Source organism: Lepisma saccharinum, chromosome 16 (assembly GCF_977018435.1).
Source record: "Lepisma saccharinum chromosome 16, izLepSacc3.1, whole genome shotgun sequence".
Classification (NCBI taxonomy): domain Eukaryota; kingdom Metazoa; phylum Arthropoda; class Insecta; order Zygentoma; family Lepismatidae; genus Lepisma; species Lepisma saccharinum.
In genome coordinates, this window is record NC_139244.1 from 20,479,388 (window position 1) to 20,499,787 (window position 20,400).

The following is a 20,400-nucleotide window of genomic DNA, read 5'->3' on the forward strand; positions in this document are numbered from 1 at the left end:
AACATACTGAAATAAAAAACAAAGGATAAAAATCAGTAACAAACAATTCATTTTCTGTATATGCTATACCTAAAATTACGTAATGGATTGAGAAATTAAATTCACCACTCACCACTTTTCGTGTGATGCTAGAATATTTGAAATGCTTTTCCAGCCTGAAATGCCGTGAGTTGCGATGTTTGTCATGCTCTTGAACAACCAGCATGATGCACACAATAAACGGCACCAGTGCTGCACGAATATACCAAATAATTCCGCAAAATTGATTCGCCATTTACAGTGGTGTCTCGTCCATTGGGGCTTCCGGGGCTTAGCCCCTACAGAAAAACGGACATATTCACGTAATTATCAATCACCATAACGCATAACTATCACACAGTCTTTTAAAAGGCGATTTTTACCCACGTAAATTCATCGTCTGTTGCAATGGATACGACAGCGCTCCTAGCGGCACTGATGTCAATTATCGCTTTCCGGGGCACGTCGCAAATGAAGGCGTGGCATACACCCACCTACGCTACAGTGAAGGTCACATGCTAGCAGAGAGAGGAGGGGATGGATTTGAGTGCTGATTCGGGGCTATTTCCGTTGCGTCGCGTTCGATCTCGCGTGTAGTGTTTTGGTGGCTTTCATTCGCTATGTTTGAGTGACTTTGGCAGGGTTGATGTTCGAACACAAATTGATGAAGGACATAGGCTGTCAATTACAAGACACAATGAATTTGTCCGGAAAAATAGGCATATATTAAATAGAATTATCGATTGCTCAAAATTCTGTGGTCGACGTGAACTTGCTCTACGAGGACATAATGAAAGAGAACAATCTTTAAACAGAGGCATCTTCCCAGATTTATTATCCCTTCATAGAAGGGGTAACTTCGTGTCCTTTATTGTAGTGAAGAGTTGAAAAACATAAACTCTATCAGTAGATTGCATTCATTTTTATTTAAAATTATTTAGAGGGTACCTTTTCAAAAACAGTAAAATTGACAACCATAGTTTTAATAACTCCAGTGGCAAAAGCTGAATCTGAACGATGTTTCAGCACATTGAAGTGTATTAAAACCTGCTTAAGAAATGCAATGGGACAAGACAGACCAAATGCCTTGGCACTTGCTTACAATAGAGATATAATACATTTCAAACATAGAGGGCTTCAATGAAAAAGTAATAACAAAATTTGCTGAGCAAAAGAACAGGAGTCAACGTTCGTAGAAAGGTATGTTTCACAACAATACCTGTTTCTTTTGTAATCATGTGAATTGTCATTATATTTTAAATTCTTTAAAAAAATAAGTCCAGTTTTGTAGTTTAGAAGATAAATACCCGTTTTTTTGTAATTCATGTAATTTGTCATTACATTTTAAATTCTTTCAAAAAAGTAAGTCAAGTTTTGTAGTCTAGTAGAAAAAATACCTGTTTTTTGTAATTCATGTGAATTGTCATTATATTTTAAATCTTTAAAAAATAAGCCCCGGCCAAATTTGAGGCCACGAGACTCCACTGGCCATTTACAAGTATACGAAAAAAACATTATTATTTAAAAATCTTGTCTTACCTGCTATGAGTCTTTGCGATTTAGAAAAATCGTTTTCAGCATTCTGATTAATTCCACGTCTTAGAAGAATGTCAATTGTAGACTCATTCAGACACCACTCGGCAGGATCGTCACTAACGAAATTTGCACTGTAAGGTTGCTCCTCGTTCACGCTTTTCGTTTGCAAGTTTACGATAAGCCGCCCCACTTAACTTTGTTCGCTTCATGCTGCTTGCTGCATAAAAAAAATCGCAAACGCACTAGCAACAAACTGAATGCACCAGCCAGAGAATACAGTAAGGCACAAACTACTGTCCACGCGAAAGCTGCACTCACTTATCAGCAGTGTATATGTGTTTATTATTTTTTTTAAGACTGGCATTGTTACAGGTGAGAGTTTCAAACAATCAGTCTTCTTTCCTGCCTGGCCATTAAAAAAAGCGTAGTGGAAGATCGAGGGGTATGAATTTACAAAAACAAACCAACACAGGCTGGGCGGCTTGCATTGTCATTGTAAGCGATAAAAGCCACAGCAAGGGTTAAACAAATTGATTGGCGCCTGAAGGAGGCAGAGCAGACGAAACATTTCTTGATAACACATAAATCCGATACATCAAGGTTTCTTTCGTATGAAGCGAAAGTGTTGCAAACCGTTGATTTGAAACATTGGTTTCATAGGTCTAAATTGTCACTGTGTACGTAAGACACTTTTTATTATTCTTGATATTCTGGAAAAAAAGATTTGCCGCCCCCAAGAGTTGCCGCCCCTAGGCACGTGCCTAGTGGGCCTAGTTGGTAATCCGCCACTGGTTATAACACAGGGTAGTGCTCGTTTTGCAATATTTATATAAATGTCTGCATATGTCCCTAAAAATAAGCGGGCATTACAGGCCGTAAATGTCGGCATCTCCGCCAGCGCCGCCCGCCACGCTTCTCCCGGTCTCTCGGCTGAAGATCGAAATGAACGCACGGTACTTCCAGTTCATTGGTTGGTTGGTTGATTTGCCTTTTTTTTACTTAGCTTTTTGTGCCAGTTTGGCTAATTTGCGAAGATGGGGATGAGTGATGATATGATGAAATTGATGAATGGACACTCACAAATATCCATGCCCACGGGGACCGGATACTTCAGTTGAATACTAAACATAAACATACTCTCAACCTATGACTTTTCACGTCAACTTCCCTTACGAATAATACGTTCTTGTACTACAAATAGTGTCCGATCGTGACTTTTGGCCCACAGTGTACACTGTACACATTGGCGTAACTTGGGATTTAAACAACTGTTAAATTTGCGAAATCATAAAAATTACTAATTAGTTTGCTTCTCAGGTCCGAGGAAGTTAACAAAAGAGCCACTAACTTGTAAATTTAATAAACTTGCAAATTGGGGGTGGAGGGGAAGTGCCCCCGCCACGTCACGCCTATGGGTGTACATATACGTATGGTTTGTGAATATTGCCTCGCCAAAACCCAACGAACCATATCGCGTGACGTGTTCTTGAGACAGAAATATCGATTTTTTTTTTGACGAAGACGTGCCAATCAGAGCATTCCTACGGTTGTGGCTACACCTTAATGCACATATCTTGTAATACGTGGGATTAAGAAACGAAAATATTGAGCGAATCAAAATTTTCGTGCATATTGGGAGCCGAAATTTGTTATAAAATGCCCGATGCAAATCGAAGGAACAAATCAATGTGTGAAGATTTGAAGGAACTATTCAAGTATTGGATAAACTGCCTTAGGATTCTCCTGACAGGAATGGCAAGAACTGACGACAGTAAGTATATACGAGTCACTGATTATTATCCTTAGTGAATTAACGTGCTGAAAAAGGTAAATATCAGAAAATGAAGTTCATTAATATGGTATAGGGCGTATAAGGGATGACCTTCTGGTAAGGCATCCAAAAGCGAACCTTACTTCCACGTAGTACACCCCGGTAACTGCTTCTTGCAGGCAGGCGCGGTTGGCCCTATAGCGCACAGGATCAGTGAACCCCCAGTAATATACGATAATCACCTCGAGAATGAACAATGAACAATGTCTTTAAATTTTCACATTATTTCGCTAAAAATTCTACACAATAAGTCATGTATTTGTGCCCGTAACACGGCGAACTCTCTTGCTGAGAAGAAGAAACCGCGAATCGGTCGCCCTGATACAGACCCTCAGTTGAACCCCCACAGGACAGCTCGTGCCATTGTGAAAGCTTCGTGCGGGAGCAGAAGCGCGAGGAGGGTATAGGACAAAATACATGGGAGATGAGATTCCAGAACCTATGTCTCTACCCAACGGTCATGCGCAGTTCGTTCTCTCGCAGAAGCCGCGGGACAAGGCTCCTTTCTCGCTGCTTCCTCCCTTCCAGTGTTGCTGCGTGCGGTTCAAGTTTGAAGCGCACACATTAAAGTAAAGATAAAGTGTTCCCCTGTGCTTAGCACCACGCCATGAAGGCGTATAGGGGGTGTGGGGGTAACGCCCCACACTTTCTTGATCCGGTCGTGAGTGGGGGTGATGTGATCAGCATCACGCCCCTGACCGCCTTTACCCCCCAGGGTTTCCCCCAGGTACCCATGTTATTCGACACTGGGTGGGCGCCGGGGCCGCTTCCATCGTTAGAAAAGTTCCCGGATTTGAACCGGCCGGGGATCGAACCCGGGACCTTTAGCATGGTAGTCAGACGCGTTACCGACTGAGCCACCGCGGCCAACTAGAAGCGCACACATTACATATTCAATCTTCTCTTGTATCATTTTTGCACCGAACTTCTTGGAATAAATGCAAGATTGTGTCAGAGATGGATGAGTGGAAACAAATAGAAGCTGGAATTAGATGCGATGAATTAAAATAAAGGAGATACATTACCAAAATACCTTGTGCATGCATTCAGAGGTTTTTCCTTAAAGGTGGAAACACTTCGGGTTCGCGAAAGAGAAAGAATGGCGCGAAGACGTGACTCGCTGTCGCTCGGTGTCAAAGTCTCAAGTTTTTTTAGTTTTTGAAGTGCTTGGATACTTGTTGGAAAGTATTAAGTGATGCTGCGAGTGAAACGAGGGATGGACTTTACCTAGGTTATGTCATTTGATGCAGTGTAGGCGTTGCTGTCCGCGCAGGTAAGAAATGACCGATAGAAATGCACATAATTAACGTAAACAAACTTCCTTGTCCACTGAAAAAAAGCGTGTGCTGGTCGACCAGCCCCAAATTTGAACAAACCTGTCGCGTATAAATGAAAGGGTCTCAGGTTCGATTTCTAGTATGCGCATGCCATTAGTTGCCATTTCCCTTTAACAAATGTAGGACCAGTTCTGATTAGTCAGCATGGACGTCCGGAAGGGGAAAAGGGGGCCGCCCCCCCATGGAAATTGAATGTAAACCAAAAATTATATATTACACGCATATAATTTAATTTCAGTCACAGTAATTTTTGGTAATTATTATAAAAGCGTTGCAGTAACTTCAGACTGAAGGAGTGTTTTTTGCTCCTCGTGGGGAAAAAATATATTACTTGCCCCTACTTGAGGATGTCCATGATATTCCAACAAAACTCAACTTTTTTCATAAAGGCACAATTTATTGTAGTTTCAGCCCTAAATTTATTCGCACACCCCTACAACAAAACCTTATACTCCCAGATAAAAAGAATTCTTGACAAAGCTTTTAAACCCTCCCCCATCCTTTTGTTGGGCGAAGGAAGTATATTTTGCGGAAAGTGAATATATGTCACATCACTTCAGTGAACCCCCGGGTAAATAATGCACGAGCCGCGCCTGCTTGCAGGCCAACGAGGCTCTGGCGTCTAGACCTACGGTCAGTATAATTCTCTGCAGACAAGGAGATTTTAGTTCCCGGAAACAGGTAGTAATTTTAAGCCTGAATCACAAGGAACTGGATTTCAAGTATGAATGCCCTAGTTGGCGCTGGACTGGCTACCCATTTGCTAGTTTTCGCCTCACACGGTACTTGTTACCGCGTACTTGTCGATAGACCTTTGTTCCCATAAGACATTGCGCAGAGCAGACAATCTGTACTGTAAAGATGGACGAGCAATTTGAAGAATGTTGTAGGAGAATTAGGATACTGTTTTTTTTAATTAAAAAAGAAAAGTATGGACTAGAGATTGGCTCGAAACAAATATAGTAATCAATGCGTACCGAACAAGCTCTTTAATTAACTCGGGTATGCATATTCAATATTCATACATGAGATTCGTAGGATTCATTCACAAACTTTTAAAAAATCAAACCTTTAATTTAATGCACTTGTAATAATAAGGATTTTCATTTTCGGCTAATTTTATTTGTCACGTACACATCTCATCGCTTTGCATAAATACCTAAATATTAATGAACTGAACACGAATGCACTGCACGTTATCTCGTTGCTCTTTTTTTTATCGAGAAACTAACAAAAACAGCCAACACTCAGAAACCACAGACAAAAAAACTCCCCTTTGCAAACTCACAGATTATCTTCACATGCCCAAACTTTGCTCTGATTGGCTGTTCCACAGAATCCAGTCGAGGAAAGCCAGTACGAATTACATTTGTTATAAAATGTAGAACGTCCTATTCCTCCAAACCAGTCAAGCAACCAGCCAGGCAGTCATCACATCCGGGCAGGTAGCCAGTTCAGCGCCTTCCGTGTGATTCGGCTTTTAGTTACGGTAAGGGCCTGGGCCCCGCATAATGTGACGGGGGCAAATACCCAAGTGTTGACGCACCCAAAAATTTTAATTCAAATTCAAACCAATTTTATTATAAAAGAGCGCAGTATCAGAGAAACGATCCAGTTTTAAATATTTATTCAAAATACTTCGAATATCTAGGATTTCTTCCTTGTACCTTTCTCTTTAGTGTAGTTTCGTTTGAAAGGTACTTGTGGGCCGCCTTCCCTAAATATCACTTCTCTACTTCTTGTAGAATCAGGGACGTCGTTAGGGGGGGCCGGGGGGGCACTGGCCCCCCGAAACGTTCACGTGGCCCCGGCAAACTGTTCTACATTTGCTGAAAATTTTACTTTCATGACAAATATTGCAAAATAGTTTTTCAGTAATTTTTTCTTTCAGTTAGAAACACTGTTCTTAATTTGAGTGGCACAAACCCAAAACCACATTTCTTTCTCGCTTTCCTGGTTCTAGCTATAGTGGATGTCAGTGTAGGAACCTAGAACTTCGTTGTTTCTCGAAATTTTGAGGAGCTGTCTTTCCACCCCTAGCAGTCGCAGGTCCACAACAGGCAGGGTTGGGCGTTGAGTGTTGCCGTTGCGTCCAAACAATGTTTTGAGCTTGAGTAGATTGAAGAAGGACCGCTTTGCAGCGGTAAACCATATATATGCAAACAGTTACAACTGGTCCAGAATCAGAGTGCAATACACGTTAAATAAGTATAATGGTGGCAGGATACCTCAAATTTCCGGGTAAGTGGTATTATTCGCACCAAATATCTATTCTACTATTGAAAGAGTCTAAAACACGCAACGTGTTAAAAGTAATTATCTTCACAAACTGTACGATTTATCGAGTCGCATATTTTTCTCGATGTCGTGAAGACCGATTTTGAGAATCCTCCTTTACAAACGATGCCTCCCCGATTGCGCAGTGATAGCGTAGTTGCCTTGTAATCGCGGGGTCCCGGGTTCGATACATGGGTGGTGGAGGTACACAGTGGTCCGGATCTTACTTTAAACTGTAGGTCCAATCCCGATTTGCCTCACTGTGCATAAAGTGGACTTAAAAACGCCAACTTAACTCAACTCCTTAACAAACTTTTCGAAGAATCGAAAATTTAAACAAGAACAAGTAAATACATTTTTGTAATTTTGAAGTAAATTATTATTGTTGTTATTGTTTTGGGTATTTTTGGTTCGTATGAATCTGCCTCACACAGTAAGCTTATTTTGTTGAGTCAAGTACAATAACAGACCCTTGCAATAAGTCACTTGAAAGACATGTAAGGTTGCACATATATTTAAGCATGTATAAATATATAATAACCCGTGGTTCGACAGCCCTGCAAGGGCCTTGGTCTATCTCCCGACTGCCAGTCCCTCTCACAATCCTACCTAAAATTTTAGAGGTGTGGAGATCTTTAACCAGTAATGGGGTGACGTGGGGTCAGCACGTCGAACCCCCAACCGTTATAGGGGATATCCGTAATTATATTCTTGTGGTAAGGAGTCGTTGTCATTTAACAAACTTTATTGCATTATTTAAAATGTAGTGCCATACTGAACTTATCAACTTAACAAAGGCACATTGATTGCTGTAAGCCTTGTTTTATTGTGTGTGAATTCTTATCTATACATTTACAAGACATACAAACACGTAGGTTCAAATTAACAACGTAACTTTAATACATGGAAGCCATTCACGTACATCTTACACACGGTTACTATAACAACCAATCAATAACATGCTATAGAATACAAATTCTTCTTCTTCCTCTTATCATGCGTCTATCATCTCCTCCTGGAGTCTCTTTTTGTTTTAAGAGCTGATCTCACCTAAGTCTGTTCGACCATCCTTCTTCCCTCTGCATCCTTAGGTCTCCTGCTAGCTCTTTTAGCTATAGTCAAGAACTGGTCCATACCGAAAGGATCGTCTTCATCTTTCTCAGACTTAACAGGTCCGCTGCGTGCTGCTTTACGGTACGTGCCACTGAATTCCTTGTCTGGGACAAAACTGTTTGTTTTCATTATTTTCTCCAAATCATCTCCATACACAGCGTTGTCCAGATATCTTGATGGTCTGTAAATATGTTGGCCCAGAGTTCGTGCATGCCACCAAGGTTTATCATACACGTTGTACGCTTCGCCATCTCCGTACCCACTGGCCATCCTCTTTGATTGGTTGAACAGCTTCTGGTCAAACTGAGTGTCGTCACTGGCTATGCTCTTAGCTGGCATTCCAATGGCAATCTGTTTACTAATGTCCCTCTCCCTGTCTCTCCGGAGCTTCGGTCTTTTATGTCCGTCATATCGCAGTTGGTCACGTTCCCATGATTCCTTATCTTTCTGGGCAAGTTTCTTCTCCAGCTGCGCTCTCAAACCTTCACTTTCCGGTATTTTTGTATTCATATCTGCGTTGTAATTTCGTCCGGACCCCGTATTTGTGAACATTGTGTTACATTGTGCTAACAAGTTCCTCCAACCTGGATGAATACTGTCGAGCCATGAACGTCCAATCAACGGATAACGGAGATCTTCTTCACACAATATCACCGGTAATTTATACAATACATCATTCAATGATAAATCAATGAAAGCTTGACCTTTCAACTTCAACGTATTATTATTCACACCTCGTAACTTCATTGTAGTGAATTGTGTTCGCCGATGAGGAAACATTTTTTTGAAAGACTTGCTATTGAACAGAGTAACCGTAGATCCAGTATCTACTTCACATTGTAAAATTCGCTTATCAATACACAAATCAACTACGCACGGTCCCGCTGACATAAGAACATTAGTGTCATCTACAACTTTTGTCTTTGGCTTGAAACTAACGCTCTTTGCTTTTGAACGATTGAGCGTAGTATCTTCCACTTGTGAATTGTCTGTGCTTGATGAAATAGTGCAAGTATTATCTTTTGGCGGATGAGAATCACTAACTTCAACGTGTAATAAAGACAAACCATGAAATTCATTATGTATGCTTTGTTCACCAACAATAGCGTCTAAAGGTTTAATATTCGACTTAGAAGTTTGATCCGAGGTAATTGTCTTACTCGTAAGTTTATGGTTCTTTTTCCTAAACTTGCATTTTACATGCCAATGACCTTTCTTTTTGCAAAATGAACATATCGAATATTTTGCTGGACAATGTCCAAGATCATGCCTTCTGGAGCATCTATCACATTCATTCGTGCTTTTATAACTTCTATTCTGAGGATTGACAAAGTTCTTTTTGTGTGCTTGCGAGGACTGGAAACATGGTTTAAATTTCTGTGTCCCAGCAAATGCGACTACATTAGAACTACATTCCTTTTCACGATGTGCGAACATTTGTGTTTCCCGTTCAATTAATTCCATTTGAAGCACAATATCTTCACATTTTGCTGGAGTCAATGTAGGTTCAGAAAGTAATTTCTTTCTAATGGCGTCAGACCGAACGCCTACAATTATTTGCTCTACAATGGCTTCCTGTAAGTACTGGCCAAAACTACATTTAAGTCCTTGTTTCTTAACACGTACCATAAATCGTGTTGCATCCTCGACGCTTTCCTGTATGCATTGCCTGAACTTAAAACGTTCCACATATTTGTTTGTTCTCTGGCCATAATGTTTAAGCAGATTGTCCTTGAGGATCGAATACGTTTGCCGTTCGACTGGTTCAGGTGCAAGGATGTTCTTCAGCACTTTGAAAGCTTCAGACCCTATAACTGCAATCAGTATGGGTACCTTCCTGGCTTCATTAACATCATGAGCCAAGCAAGACTGTTCGAACCTCGTTAAATAATCTTCTATTTCTTCCGAATCTGGCCGGAACTCAGAGAATAAATTCAAACCGAACATATTCATAATTGTGGTCAACTAAATATCACAATATCTTAAACACAATCCGTATCACACTGATTTAAACTTTATTCTTGTACAATTATTGTAATCTACGCCGTAGACACAATTTGTATCGCATTGATTGAACCTTACCGTTGAGCAATTATTGTAAATAGTACAGAAACCGTGTAATCTTGGTTCTTACCGTAGAAATTGATCAAGCCGACACAATTTCTGCTTGCATAAACCTATGCTGGAATGATGATCGTCGCGTACTATTCGTGACGTCTTCATCCATACTTCTTCTTACGAAGAATCACCAAGAACATCCTGTACGACTGCGCCATAGATGTAAGCCTTGTTTTATTGTGTGTGAATTCTTATCTATACATTTACAAGACATACAAACACGTAGGTTCAAATTAACAACGTAACTTTAATACATGGAAGCCATTCACGTACATCTTACACACGGTTACTATAACAACCAATCAATAACATGCTATAGAATACAAATTCTTCTTCTTCCTCTTATCATGCGTCTATCAATTGCTAAATGAGGCATTTTCCTTGTGTTGCAGAGCAGGTTCAGTTTTTGGAGTATTGCAATGTTTTACACAGTCCGTTCGAAGAATTTTGAGAATATTGATGTTTTGTCAAAGGGACCACCCCCGAATAAATATCTGTGGATGTTTTACAGGTTTCATCGTATTTAAGAACGTAATTTTTCCGGTGCAACTTTCCTCCGTACAACATGTCTTTTGTCACTCAAGCTGAAGAGCAGATTCATAGGTGCAACGACCTTGGCAGAAAGAAACTCTGATTGGCACCATGTAGACAAAAGACTCAAGAAGTCCCGCAACCGACAGCACTCGAAGCGCTCGGATCCTACGGTGACATACACTTTGGTTGAACACAAACGGATGCATTGGTAGGAGATGCAGTGATTTTTTATGGGCCGTCCCTTTCTGGGAAGTCGGGGACCTTTTGAAAACACACTTTCCCTTCATGCACACCTAGGGGGCCTAAGCCAGGTCACCCTTTCCCACAAAATCTTCTCTTCATCTGGCTCTGGTTATCGGCCGCGCCGAAACGCACTGCAGGTAGCTAGGACTTTCTGGGTTAATTACTTTATGGTTTAGCATGGACATAGGCTTTTCAAATTGCAAGAGACAAAATTCTACTGTTTGTCCCTTTCTTGGCGGGAGATGAATGACAAAGATGTCGCGGTTCCCTCAGGTTCCCAGACTCAACCCTTGTGCTCATAACCTGCAATGAAGGGAAAGGCCATAATAAGCCTTTGTAATGTACCAACTTTATATCCTTCCTTGGTAACTTTCAAGAAACATCTGCTTCATTTTGCCCTACTGTGTTGATTGGTCGACAATTGATAACTGTCAGCTAGTTCGAAGAACAGTTTGATCCAAGAAGTGGTTTCATATTTAACTTCTGTAAACGTGAGATTCCGGTAGGATCACGGAGTGCTTAAGATCTCATTTTCATGCATTGCGAGTGAAATTTCGATCGATTTGGTTCATTTTACTTTGCTCTTCTGCCACATTTGGCTAATTGAGAAAATGGAGATGAGTGATGATATGATTAAATTGATCAATGGACACAACAAACACCCATGCTCAGTCCGGAATTCGAACCCGGCACACCTGGCATCGTAGCACGACACGGCCGTAGGCAGGAAAATTTTCGGGGGGGGTTCATTCATAATTGTTCCCATGGGCGTCGCCAGAAATTTGAATAATAGAAATAATAACAATAATTGTACAATAATTATTAAAATTTCATAATAATAAAACAATTTTATTCCATAATAATACTAATAATAATAATTATTATATTATTGTTATATCCTTGAGGGGGGCTTACTCAATCCAGCAGATGAGTGAATATCCAGCACAAGTTTCTTTTTGTTTTTTTACGTTTCATACAGAGTGTACTGAAATGCACAATTATTATACTTCGTCTTTAAACTTTAGACACCTTCAAGAAAAAGCTTTAAAAGTTAGATGGAAATTTTAGTCATAAAGGTTTTGTTGTTTAACTTTAAAATTACATTTTTGGAATTTTTAAAAGTGTGGAAGCAGTTATTATTTTTAAAAACTTAGCCTGGTGCATGGATTGTAACCTCAATCGCGAACGTAGCGCTACGAAACTGGAGATCCTAGGTTTGAACTCCTATCAAGGGGGATTTTCGACTTTATCGGACAGAAAATTTAAAAGCTGGAAAGCGAATTTTGGGACAATCATAAGGGAATCTTCAGTCTATATTCCTTGTGACGCAGGAACAACACTGGAAAGATGACAGCAGAAGTGATAATGGAGGGGTCGCGGGTTGGCTACGATTCTAAGAATAAATCCTGTTTCACTCAACATTCAGAATTCCAAATGTATGAAAATTCTAGCTCGATCGTTTCAACATTGTCTCCTTGTATTTTTGTGATGCTTCGAAAAAAAATTGAAAATTTGTTACATATTTTGGTTTCTGAACTTCCATTAATCCAACATGTCAGAAGTTTCGGGGGGGGTTTGAACCCTAGAAACCCCCCCTCTAAATACGGCCATGTAGCACGATGTGCTAACCACTCCGCCACGGGGGTAGGCGAAGTGAAATTTCGAGTGTGAAGCTGCCAGCTTGTTTTCCTCTCGAAAAACTTGCAGTAGGATCGACTGATCGACCAAATGTCCAACACATTGGCTTCTAAATTGGTGTCCGACTACCACACAGGAGACCAGGTTTGACTCCCAGGGCGGTTGATCTCACATGTGATGAAGAATAAGTCACATTTCAATTAAGGAAGGAAACGAGGTATGTAGTCAACATTTTATAGTAGCGTACATGCTCTAGAAATAATACCTTTCAAAATTCTGCATATATTGCGATTTTTTCTTCATTTAGCCTCCACCAAGGTTGTCAAAGTTCCATCTGCCCATAACTTCTATGGGTTTTATTGGGTTCCGTTGCAGGATCGGAACTTTCTTCTCGCACAATTTAAATTCGGTCCTAGTAGTGTATTGATCCATTAAAAAAAGGTTACTCGATCGTATTTAAATTGAACCGGAAAAAATTCCTGCACCGAATTTTAATTGATCCTGGAAAAAAAGGTTCTTGGACAGTGTTTAAATTCAGCCGCAAAACAAGGTTCCTGCACCGTATTTAAATTCATACGGAAAAAAGGTTCCTGGACCGAATTGAGGCCTAGAACCCATTTACACTTGCTGATTTTCTCTCCCGGATGTGAAATAAATTTATTTACAATACCTGGACCATTAACAACCCTGGGATTGTTAAAGATTAGGGAACGCATACATTCTAATTTTTCCCATAGGATTCCGTTATAGGACCGGAACCTTTTCTCTCGCAAAATTTAAATTCGTACCAAGTTGCGAATTGTTTCATTTCAATACGGAACTTTGACCTTATTTAAACTGATCCGGAAAAAATGTTCGTTGACCGTATTTAAATTCTTCAGGAAATAAGGTTCCTGGACCGAAATTAAATTCATCTGGAAAAAAATCATGGACCGAATTTAAAATGTTACAGATGAAGAGGTTCCTTACGGTCCAGAACCCATTTACGCTTGCTAATTTTCTCTCCTGGATGGGAATTGAATTTATTTAAAATTCCTGGATCTTTAACAACTCTCACCTCCACCCGCAAATGCAGACGCTGTGGCTGCTGCTTAGGCGGGAAGGTTGACTAGACATACAAATAAAATTAATCCAAAGTTATATAGCGAATAATAGTTACTTACATAATATCATGAAATACGGAGAGCCAAATTACTTATCAAGCATTTTCTGTTATTTGTCTATCCTAGTGGGATTTTGCCCTTGCTGGTGAACTCGGTTCCGGCAAATTTAAGACGGCATTTTCTAAGTTTCATTTCTATTTGGGCCGACAACTCCGTGGTGGAGTGGTTAGCAGGTTACGCTACGAAGCAGAATGTCCCGTGTTCGAATCCCGGCCTGAGAATGTGTCTTCTTTGTGATGGTCCTTTCATCAAGTTAATCTTAACTCATTTTCAAGTAGTAGTATTTATGATACTATAAGCTCCACTTACAAGTGTAGAAAAGGCGAGGCTATTTGATTGAACAATCAGATTTGCTTACACTTAAAACAAAGCCAAGAGAGGCCTATACCCCAATTTTTCAGGTGTGATATGCTCTGATTTTTAAGAAATTCTGAATTTCTAGTGTAGAAAAGGCGAGGGCTCAACAGATAGATTTACCCATACTTAAAACAATGCCAAGAGGGGCCTATACCCCAATTCTTCCAGTGTGATATGCTCTTAATTTTAAGAATTTTGAATTCTAGTGTAGAAAGGGTGAAAGCCTCTCAGACAGATTTGCTTATACTTAAAATTATGCCAAGTTCCCATATGATCTTATTGCTTATAGTGTGTTTTTCTGTCAAAATCCCAGGAATTGAATTTTAGTGTAGAAATGGTGATCCCCCCCCCCCCTCAGATTGATTCTGCCATGTATATTAATATAAAGCTTATAGTTACTGGGTTCTGAGGCCCAGTGGAGTGTGGTGCATAGCCCCATGGTTTTTATTGCCTTGCAATCAGGAGGCCTCTGGGTTTGAATCCTGATAAAATGTGAAGCCTCTCCTGATGGCAAAATGTTAATATTGTTGCTTTGTAAGCAAAAGGCTCGGGTTTGAGTCCTGATAAAATGTGAAGCCTCTCCTGATGGCAAAATGTTAATATTGTTGTCTTGTAAACAAGGGGCTTTGGGTTCGAGTCCTGATAGATTGAAATATGTGTGGCAAAATAATATCTCCACACGTGAGATTTTGAGAATAATTATTCCTAGTTGATATACAACTCCCAGATCTGAAAACCTGGTAATTAGTGTTTTACAACAATATATTGTATAAAAACTGAATTTCTCAGTTTTCTTATTTTCTCATGTTTTATAACCACCGGCTCAGCAATACAATAGGGGAAAAGCAGGTAAGCATAATTAATTGCCTCCATGCCTTGCCGGCACGCAAGAGATAAAATCTACACGCTAGAAGGGAGCATTAATGATTTTTCTGTACGATCCACTGAAGGGGCCATTAATCTTTCTGTGTGACATGTAAAAATGTAACAAAGATTGAGATAAAGATATACATTTTCTGTGCAACATGTAAAAGTGTAACAAAGATTATTGAGATAAAAATACATATTTTCACACAGTGGCAATGAACTGCACCCCCCTCATGCTGAAAGCAATTCTATTCTGATAATATGAGCCTAGGCAGAGACTTGGAAAATATTATGGCAGTTCAAAATCCAATTTTGTCTGTATAAGGGTCTCAGAACCCAGTAAAATGTGGGCATATTCCATATTGAGAAGTGTTAATATTGTTGCATTGTAATCAGGGGCTTTGGGTTCGAGTCCTGATAAAATATGAGATTGAAATATATGTGGCAAAATAATATCTTCATATGTGAGATTTTGAGAATAATTATTGCTAGTTGATAGCCCCCAGATCTGAAACCTGGTAAAAGTGTTATACAACAGCATAAAAAAGCAAAATTATTTTATATTTCGGGATCACCCGAGCCTAGGTTTTGCTGTTGTTTGGGTACAAAAGCACCAGCTCAGCCATTAACTGCTGTTATAATTGTTTTGACATATTGTCCATAGTTCTGTTTTTTCGGACCAGGAAATTGTATATAATAAACAACAACAAAAATGCCAAGTCAAAAATATTGCAATCAGTGTAATAAAAATATATCTAGTTCTCATTGGGCTAGGCATTGCCGTATTTGTGACTCTAAGAAATGCAGAAAAGCTACTAAAATGTGTCCAAGATGCCATAAAATATTAAGCAAGGCATATTACAAATGGCATAAGTGTAATTCTTATGTACAGTCATCAGCATTGCCCCCGCAACCATCTACTTCTGGTCTGAAAAGAAAACACGAAGCACCTGTTAATGCTTCACCTGCAAAGCAGCCATGCTATGCACCCATACATAGCAGTTTTAATGCCCAACTTAGGGATTACCGGTTTGTATCAGAGCCAAGATGTGGTATTGAGAATTTTTTGAATAGTAAAAATTCTAATCTGCAGGCAATTCTTAATGCACAAAATGGCTCTTATAAGCTGTCCCTCAAATTGTTTGTACAATATAAGAAGCCAAATGGCACAAAATTTACACAGCCCCACATAACAGAAACTGTACCGGTATATTCAAATGCAAATTCAGACACAATAATAAGCAGCTTGATAAATCAACTGAATATCAAACACTCTGAATTTGCAGCAAAAGAGTCCGGATGGAGCCTATGCGGTTCATCACACAAGTTATATGTTCATATTTCTGAATTCAGCCCATTACAAGGATCTACATATGTGCCATTACCTACCAATATCAAAAACAAAAGAGCCGTGGTCAATATAAAAAATAATGACCAGAAATGTTTTCTGTGGTGTATTTTAGCTGCTTTGTATCCAGTTTCAAGAAATCCTGAGAGAATAACTTATTACAAACAACATGAACATGATTTTGACGATGCAATGGAGGGTTTAGAATACCCAATGTCAGTTCAGAATATTGATAAATTTGAAAAAAAGGCCAGGCACATCAATGGCAAACAATTATCTATTAATGTTTTTATTTGTTCCACTGGCAATTGCCCGATAGCACCTCTCAGAATCAGTACACTTGATGATGAAGCTGCAATTCCGATTGATCTGCTCTTAATTGAAGGAGATAGCACATATCATTATACTCTGATACACAGTCTTCAAGCTTTAGTGAGAACACAACTAGACAAAACTAATGGAATATTCAAGTTGTGCAGAAGATGTTTAACTGTATTTGATGGTCAAAAAATGGTGAAGGGGGTTCCTGAATGTAATGCAGAAATTGCCAAAAACAAGTTAATTGAGCATCTGAAATACTGTGGGAACCATAAACCTGTTCATATGGTGATGCCCAATCCAAGTGAAAATTGCAAATTCAAAAAGTATGAAGCCTTGTTGGAACACCCAGCATATATTGTCTGTGATTTCGAATCGAACCTCAAACCTCTTGCATTCTGCAATCCAGATCCCGAAGAATCTTCAACTACACCATACCAGTTACATGAACCTTCCAGCTTTTGTTATACAGTTGTACAGGATGGTGTAGCTAGTGAGCCATACTCATACATGGGACCAGATGCCATCAAAATATTTGCACATAGAATAGAAAATGAGTGCCGTGACATAGCATCTAACATCTTATTAAAATCAAAGCCTATGTTGCCTTTAACAGAGAAACAGATTGAAGATTTCAACAATGCAGAAAAATGCCCGGTATGTGATTCTGAATTTTCAGATACAATTATCAAGGTGAAACACCATTCTCATACAGATGGTCGATATAAACAGGCCCTGTGTAATAGCTGTAATATTAAGATCAAGAGACCAAGATTTGTCCCCATATTTTGCCATGGAGCATCCAATTATGATTTCCATCATCTGATCAGGTACGAGGGTTTTGACAAACAGAATTTAAATATTTTAGCTGAAAATGATGAAAAATATATATCTATTAGCAAGATAATTAAAGTTGATGGTGTTCCTATTCACATAAGATTTCTTGATTCTTACAGATTTTTATCTGCTAGCCTGGCCACACTGGCCACTCAATTACCTGATGATCACTTGAAAATCACACGTGCCTCGTTTCCAAATCAGGACCTGAAATTAATTAGGCGGAAGGGTGTATATCCATATGACTATGTTACAGATTTTTCTAAATTTGATGAGTGTTCTCTGCCACCACAACAAGCATTTTACAGCAGAATCAGAGGATCTGGAATCACTGATGAAGATTATCACCATGCTCAGTTGATGTGGAACAATTTAAAATGCAAGACATTTGGTGATTATCACATGGCATATTTAAAACTTGATGTAACCCTCTTAGCTGATATATTGCAAGCATTCAGAAAATCTTCCATGCAAAATTATAAACTGGATCCAATATATTTTTACAGTGCCCCGGGCCTAGCATGGGCTGCAACGTTTTTGAACACTAAAATGCAATTGGATCTGATCCACGATCAAGATAAGTATCTGTTTATGGAGAAATGTATAAGAGGAGGGATGGTGCAATGTTCCCAGAGATATGCCAGAGCAAATAACAAGTATATGCCTGATTATGATCCAGCACGGCCATCAAATTATATAACGTATGTAGATGCAAACAACCTCTATGGTCACGCCATGATGCAAAAACTGCCATATGCAGAGCTTGAATGGGTTGAAAATTTCAATATTGAAGATCTTAAGGACTTTGATGACAGTGAATATGGCCTATTCATAGAGGTTGATCTGACAATTCCTGATGATTCGCACAATAAATTTTCTGATCTGTCCCCAATTCCCGAGGTCCAGTGCTCACCTGGCTCTAAACAGAAGAAGCTCATGATGACTCTGGATCCGAAACAGGGATATGTCATATATTACAAAAACCTCCAGTTCCTGATGAAACATGGTGTTCAAGTGACCAAAGTTGGAAAAGTTTTGAGGTTCAGGCACTCAGAATGGTTGAAACCATACATTGATACAAATACGGAGCTTCGAACATCTGCAAAGAGCCAATTTGATAAGGGCTTGTTTAAATTGATGGTGAATTCAGTGTATGGCAAAACAATTGAAAATGTCAGGAAACATACCGATGTTAAAATAATTACTGACCCCAGCCGGAGCAAAAAATTGGTTGCAAAGCCTAATTTCAATTACAGAAGAATTTATGATGAGTACATGGCACTTTTCAACATGATGAAAAGAAAGATTAAGTTTGATAAACCTATTTATGTAGGGGCTGTGATATTGGAATTGTCCAAATTACATATGTTAATATTGTATTATGATGTGCTGAAACCTTTTTATGGTGATCGTGTAAAATTATTGTACATGGACACGGATAGTTTTATTCTTGATATTCAAACAGAAGATGTTTATCAAGATATGTCACAGCCTGAATTGTTTCAATACTTTGATACCAGTGAACATACAAGAATTCAACACCACCACAACAAAAAGGTGCCTGGCAAGTTAAAAGATGAGACACTTGGTGATGTTATTGTGAAATTTGCTGGGTTAAGTGCCAAGATGTACAGTTTTGAAACATGTAGTGGCGCTATTGCCAAAAAGGCCAAGGGCATTGGCAGAGTGACTGTTGAAAAAGATCTCCAATTTGAAGATTATGAAAATTGCATCAAATCCCAGAATTCAATCAGAACATCAGAAAATAGAATTCAGAGTGAGAATCACTTGCTGACTACAAATATTGTAAGAAAAGTGGCCCTGGACCCACATGATGATAAGAGATGCATTTTATCATGTGGCATACATACTTTACCTTGGGGGCATTGTGATTTGAAAAATGGGAATCAATGCCCAATTACAGAGCATGATTTGAAATAAATAAACATGCCTATGAACTTATTTGGGTTCAAAAAACAGGCTATTATGGACCTGCCGACACCACAACCCTCTCCTGATATGCTGTCTAAACTGAGTGGCTTGTTAATTATTCATCTGAACAGCATACTTACAGATAATGATGAAGAAACAGGCAAAACATTGTACATATTTAACAATAATTTAAATCATTACCAATTACCTGTAGGTGGGCAATTGCAATTTATTACAACCCCTGAGGGTGATGTCAAGATTTCAGTAGGGAGAAATATTTATAGAATTAAGCACTCAAACATGGTTTCTGGCACTGTTTATACTGTTTCTGCTGGTGACTGCTTATATATTGAGGTCCCTGGATCTTATGACAAGCTTATACCCTTTTTTATAGAATTAAGAATCAGATACTCTATAATAAATAACCACTAAAACAAAATGCCTAATGATATATTTGGCCATACAAGACATGAAGATCACAGTGATGAGATTCTGATGCTTGATGTCAGAGTCAAGAAATTAAGAAGTGATTTACAAGCTTTGCAAACCACACTCAATGCCAGTCTTCAATTAGAAATTACAAATTTGCAATCACAATGCATGGACCCTCTTCTTAAAATTGACTCAGAACTCAAAGTGCTGCTTCAGAAATATACTGATCTGGCAACATTAGATAATTTTCAAAGTTTAGAAGAAGCTGTAGCAGCTCTTCAAGCCAAATTTAAGACCCAGGCTAACAACTCTGAGCAATTGAAACAGCAATTGGAGGAGCAGATTAATAATGTCCAGGCACAGCTCCAAACAATTGTCAAAAGCATAAAATCACAAGAAGATTTTGATCTAGTGATTTCCACTCTAAAGGAACAGATTCAATCACTCCAGATACCTAATCTGGACCCCTTGAACAATGCCATAGCCGAGGTTAAAGAAAAA

The 20,400-nt window shown here is 39.2% G+C and overlaps 1 protein-coding gene across 1 annotated transcript in view; it reads left to right on the top strand.

Moving 5' to 3' along the window:
- Positions 1 to 3,157: 3,157 nt before the first annotated feature.
- The window catches only part of LOC146000324 (uncharacterized), a 37,846-nt gene continuing 20,603 nt past the window's right edge, over positions 3,158 to 20,400 (top strand). The window contains exon 1 of the mRNA XM_083137838.1: positions 3,158 to 3,325. Within this exon, the coding sequence (XP_082993964.1) occupies positions 3,211 to 3,325 (115 nt within the window). The 5' untranslated portion in view covers positions 3,158 to 3,210. The remainder of the gene's footprint in view (positions 3,326 to 20,400) is intronic.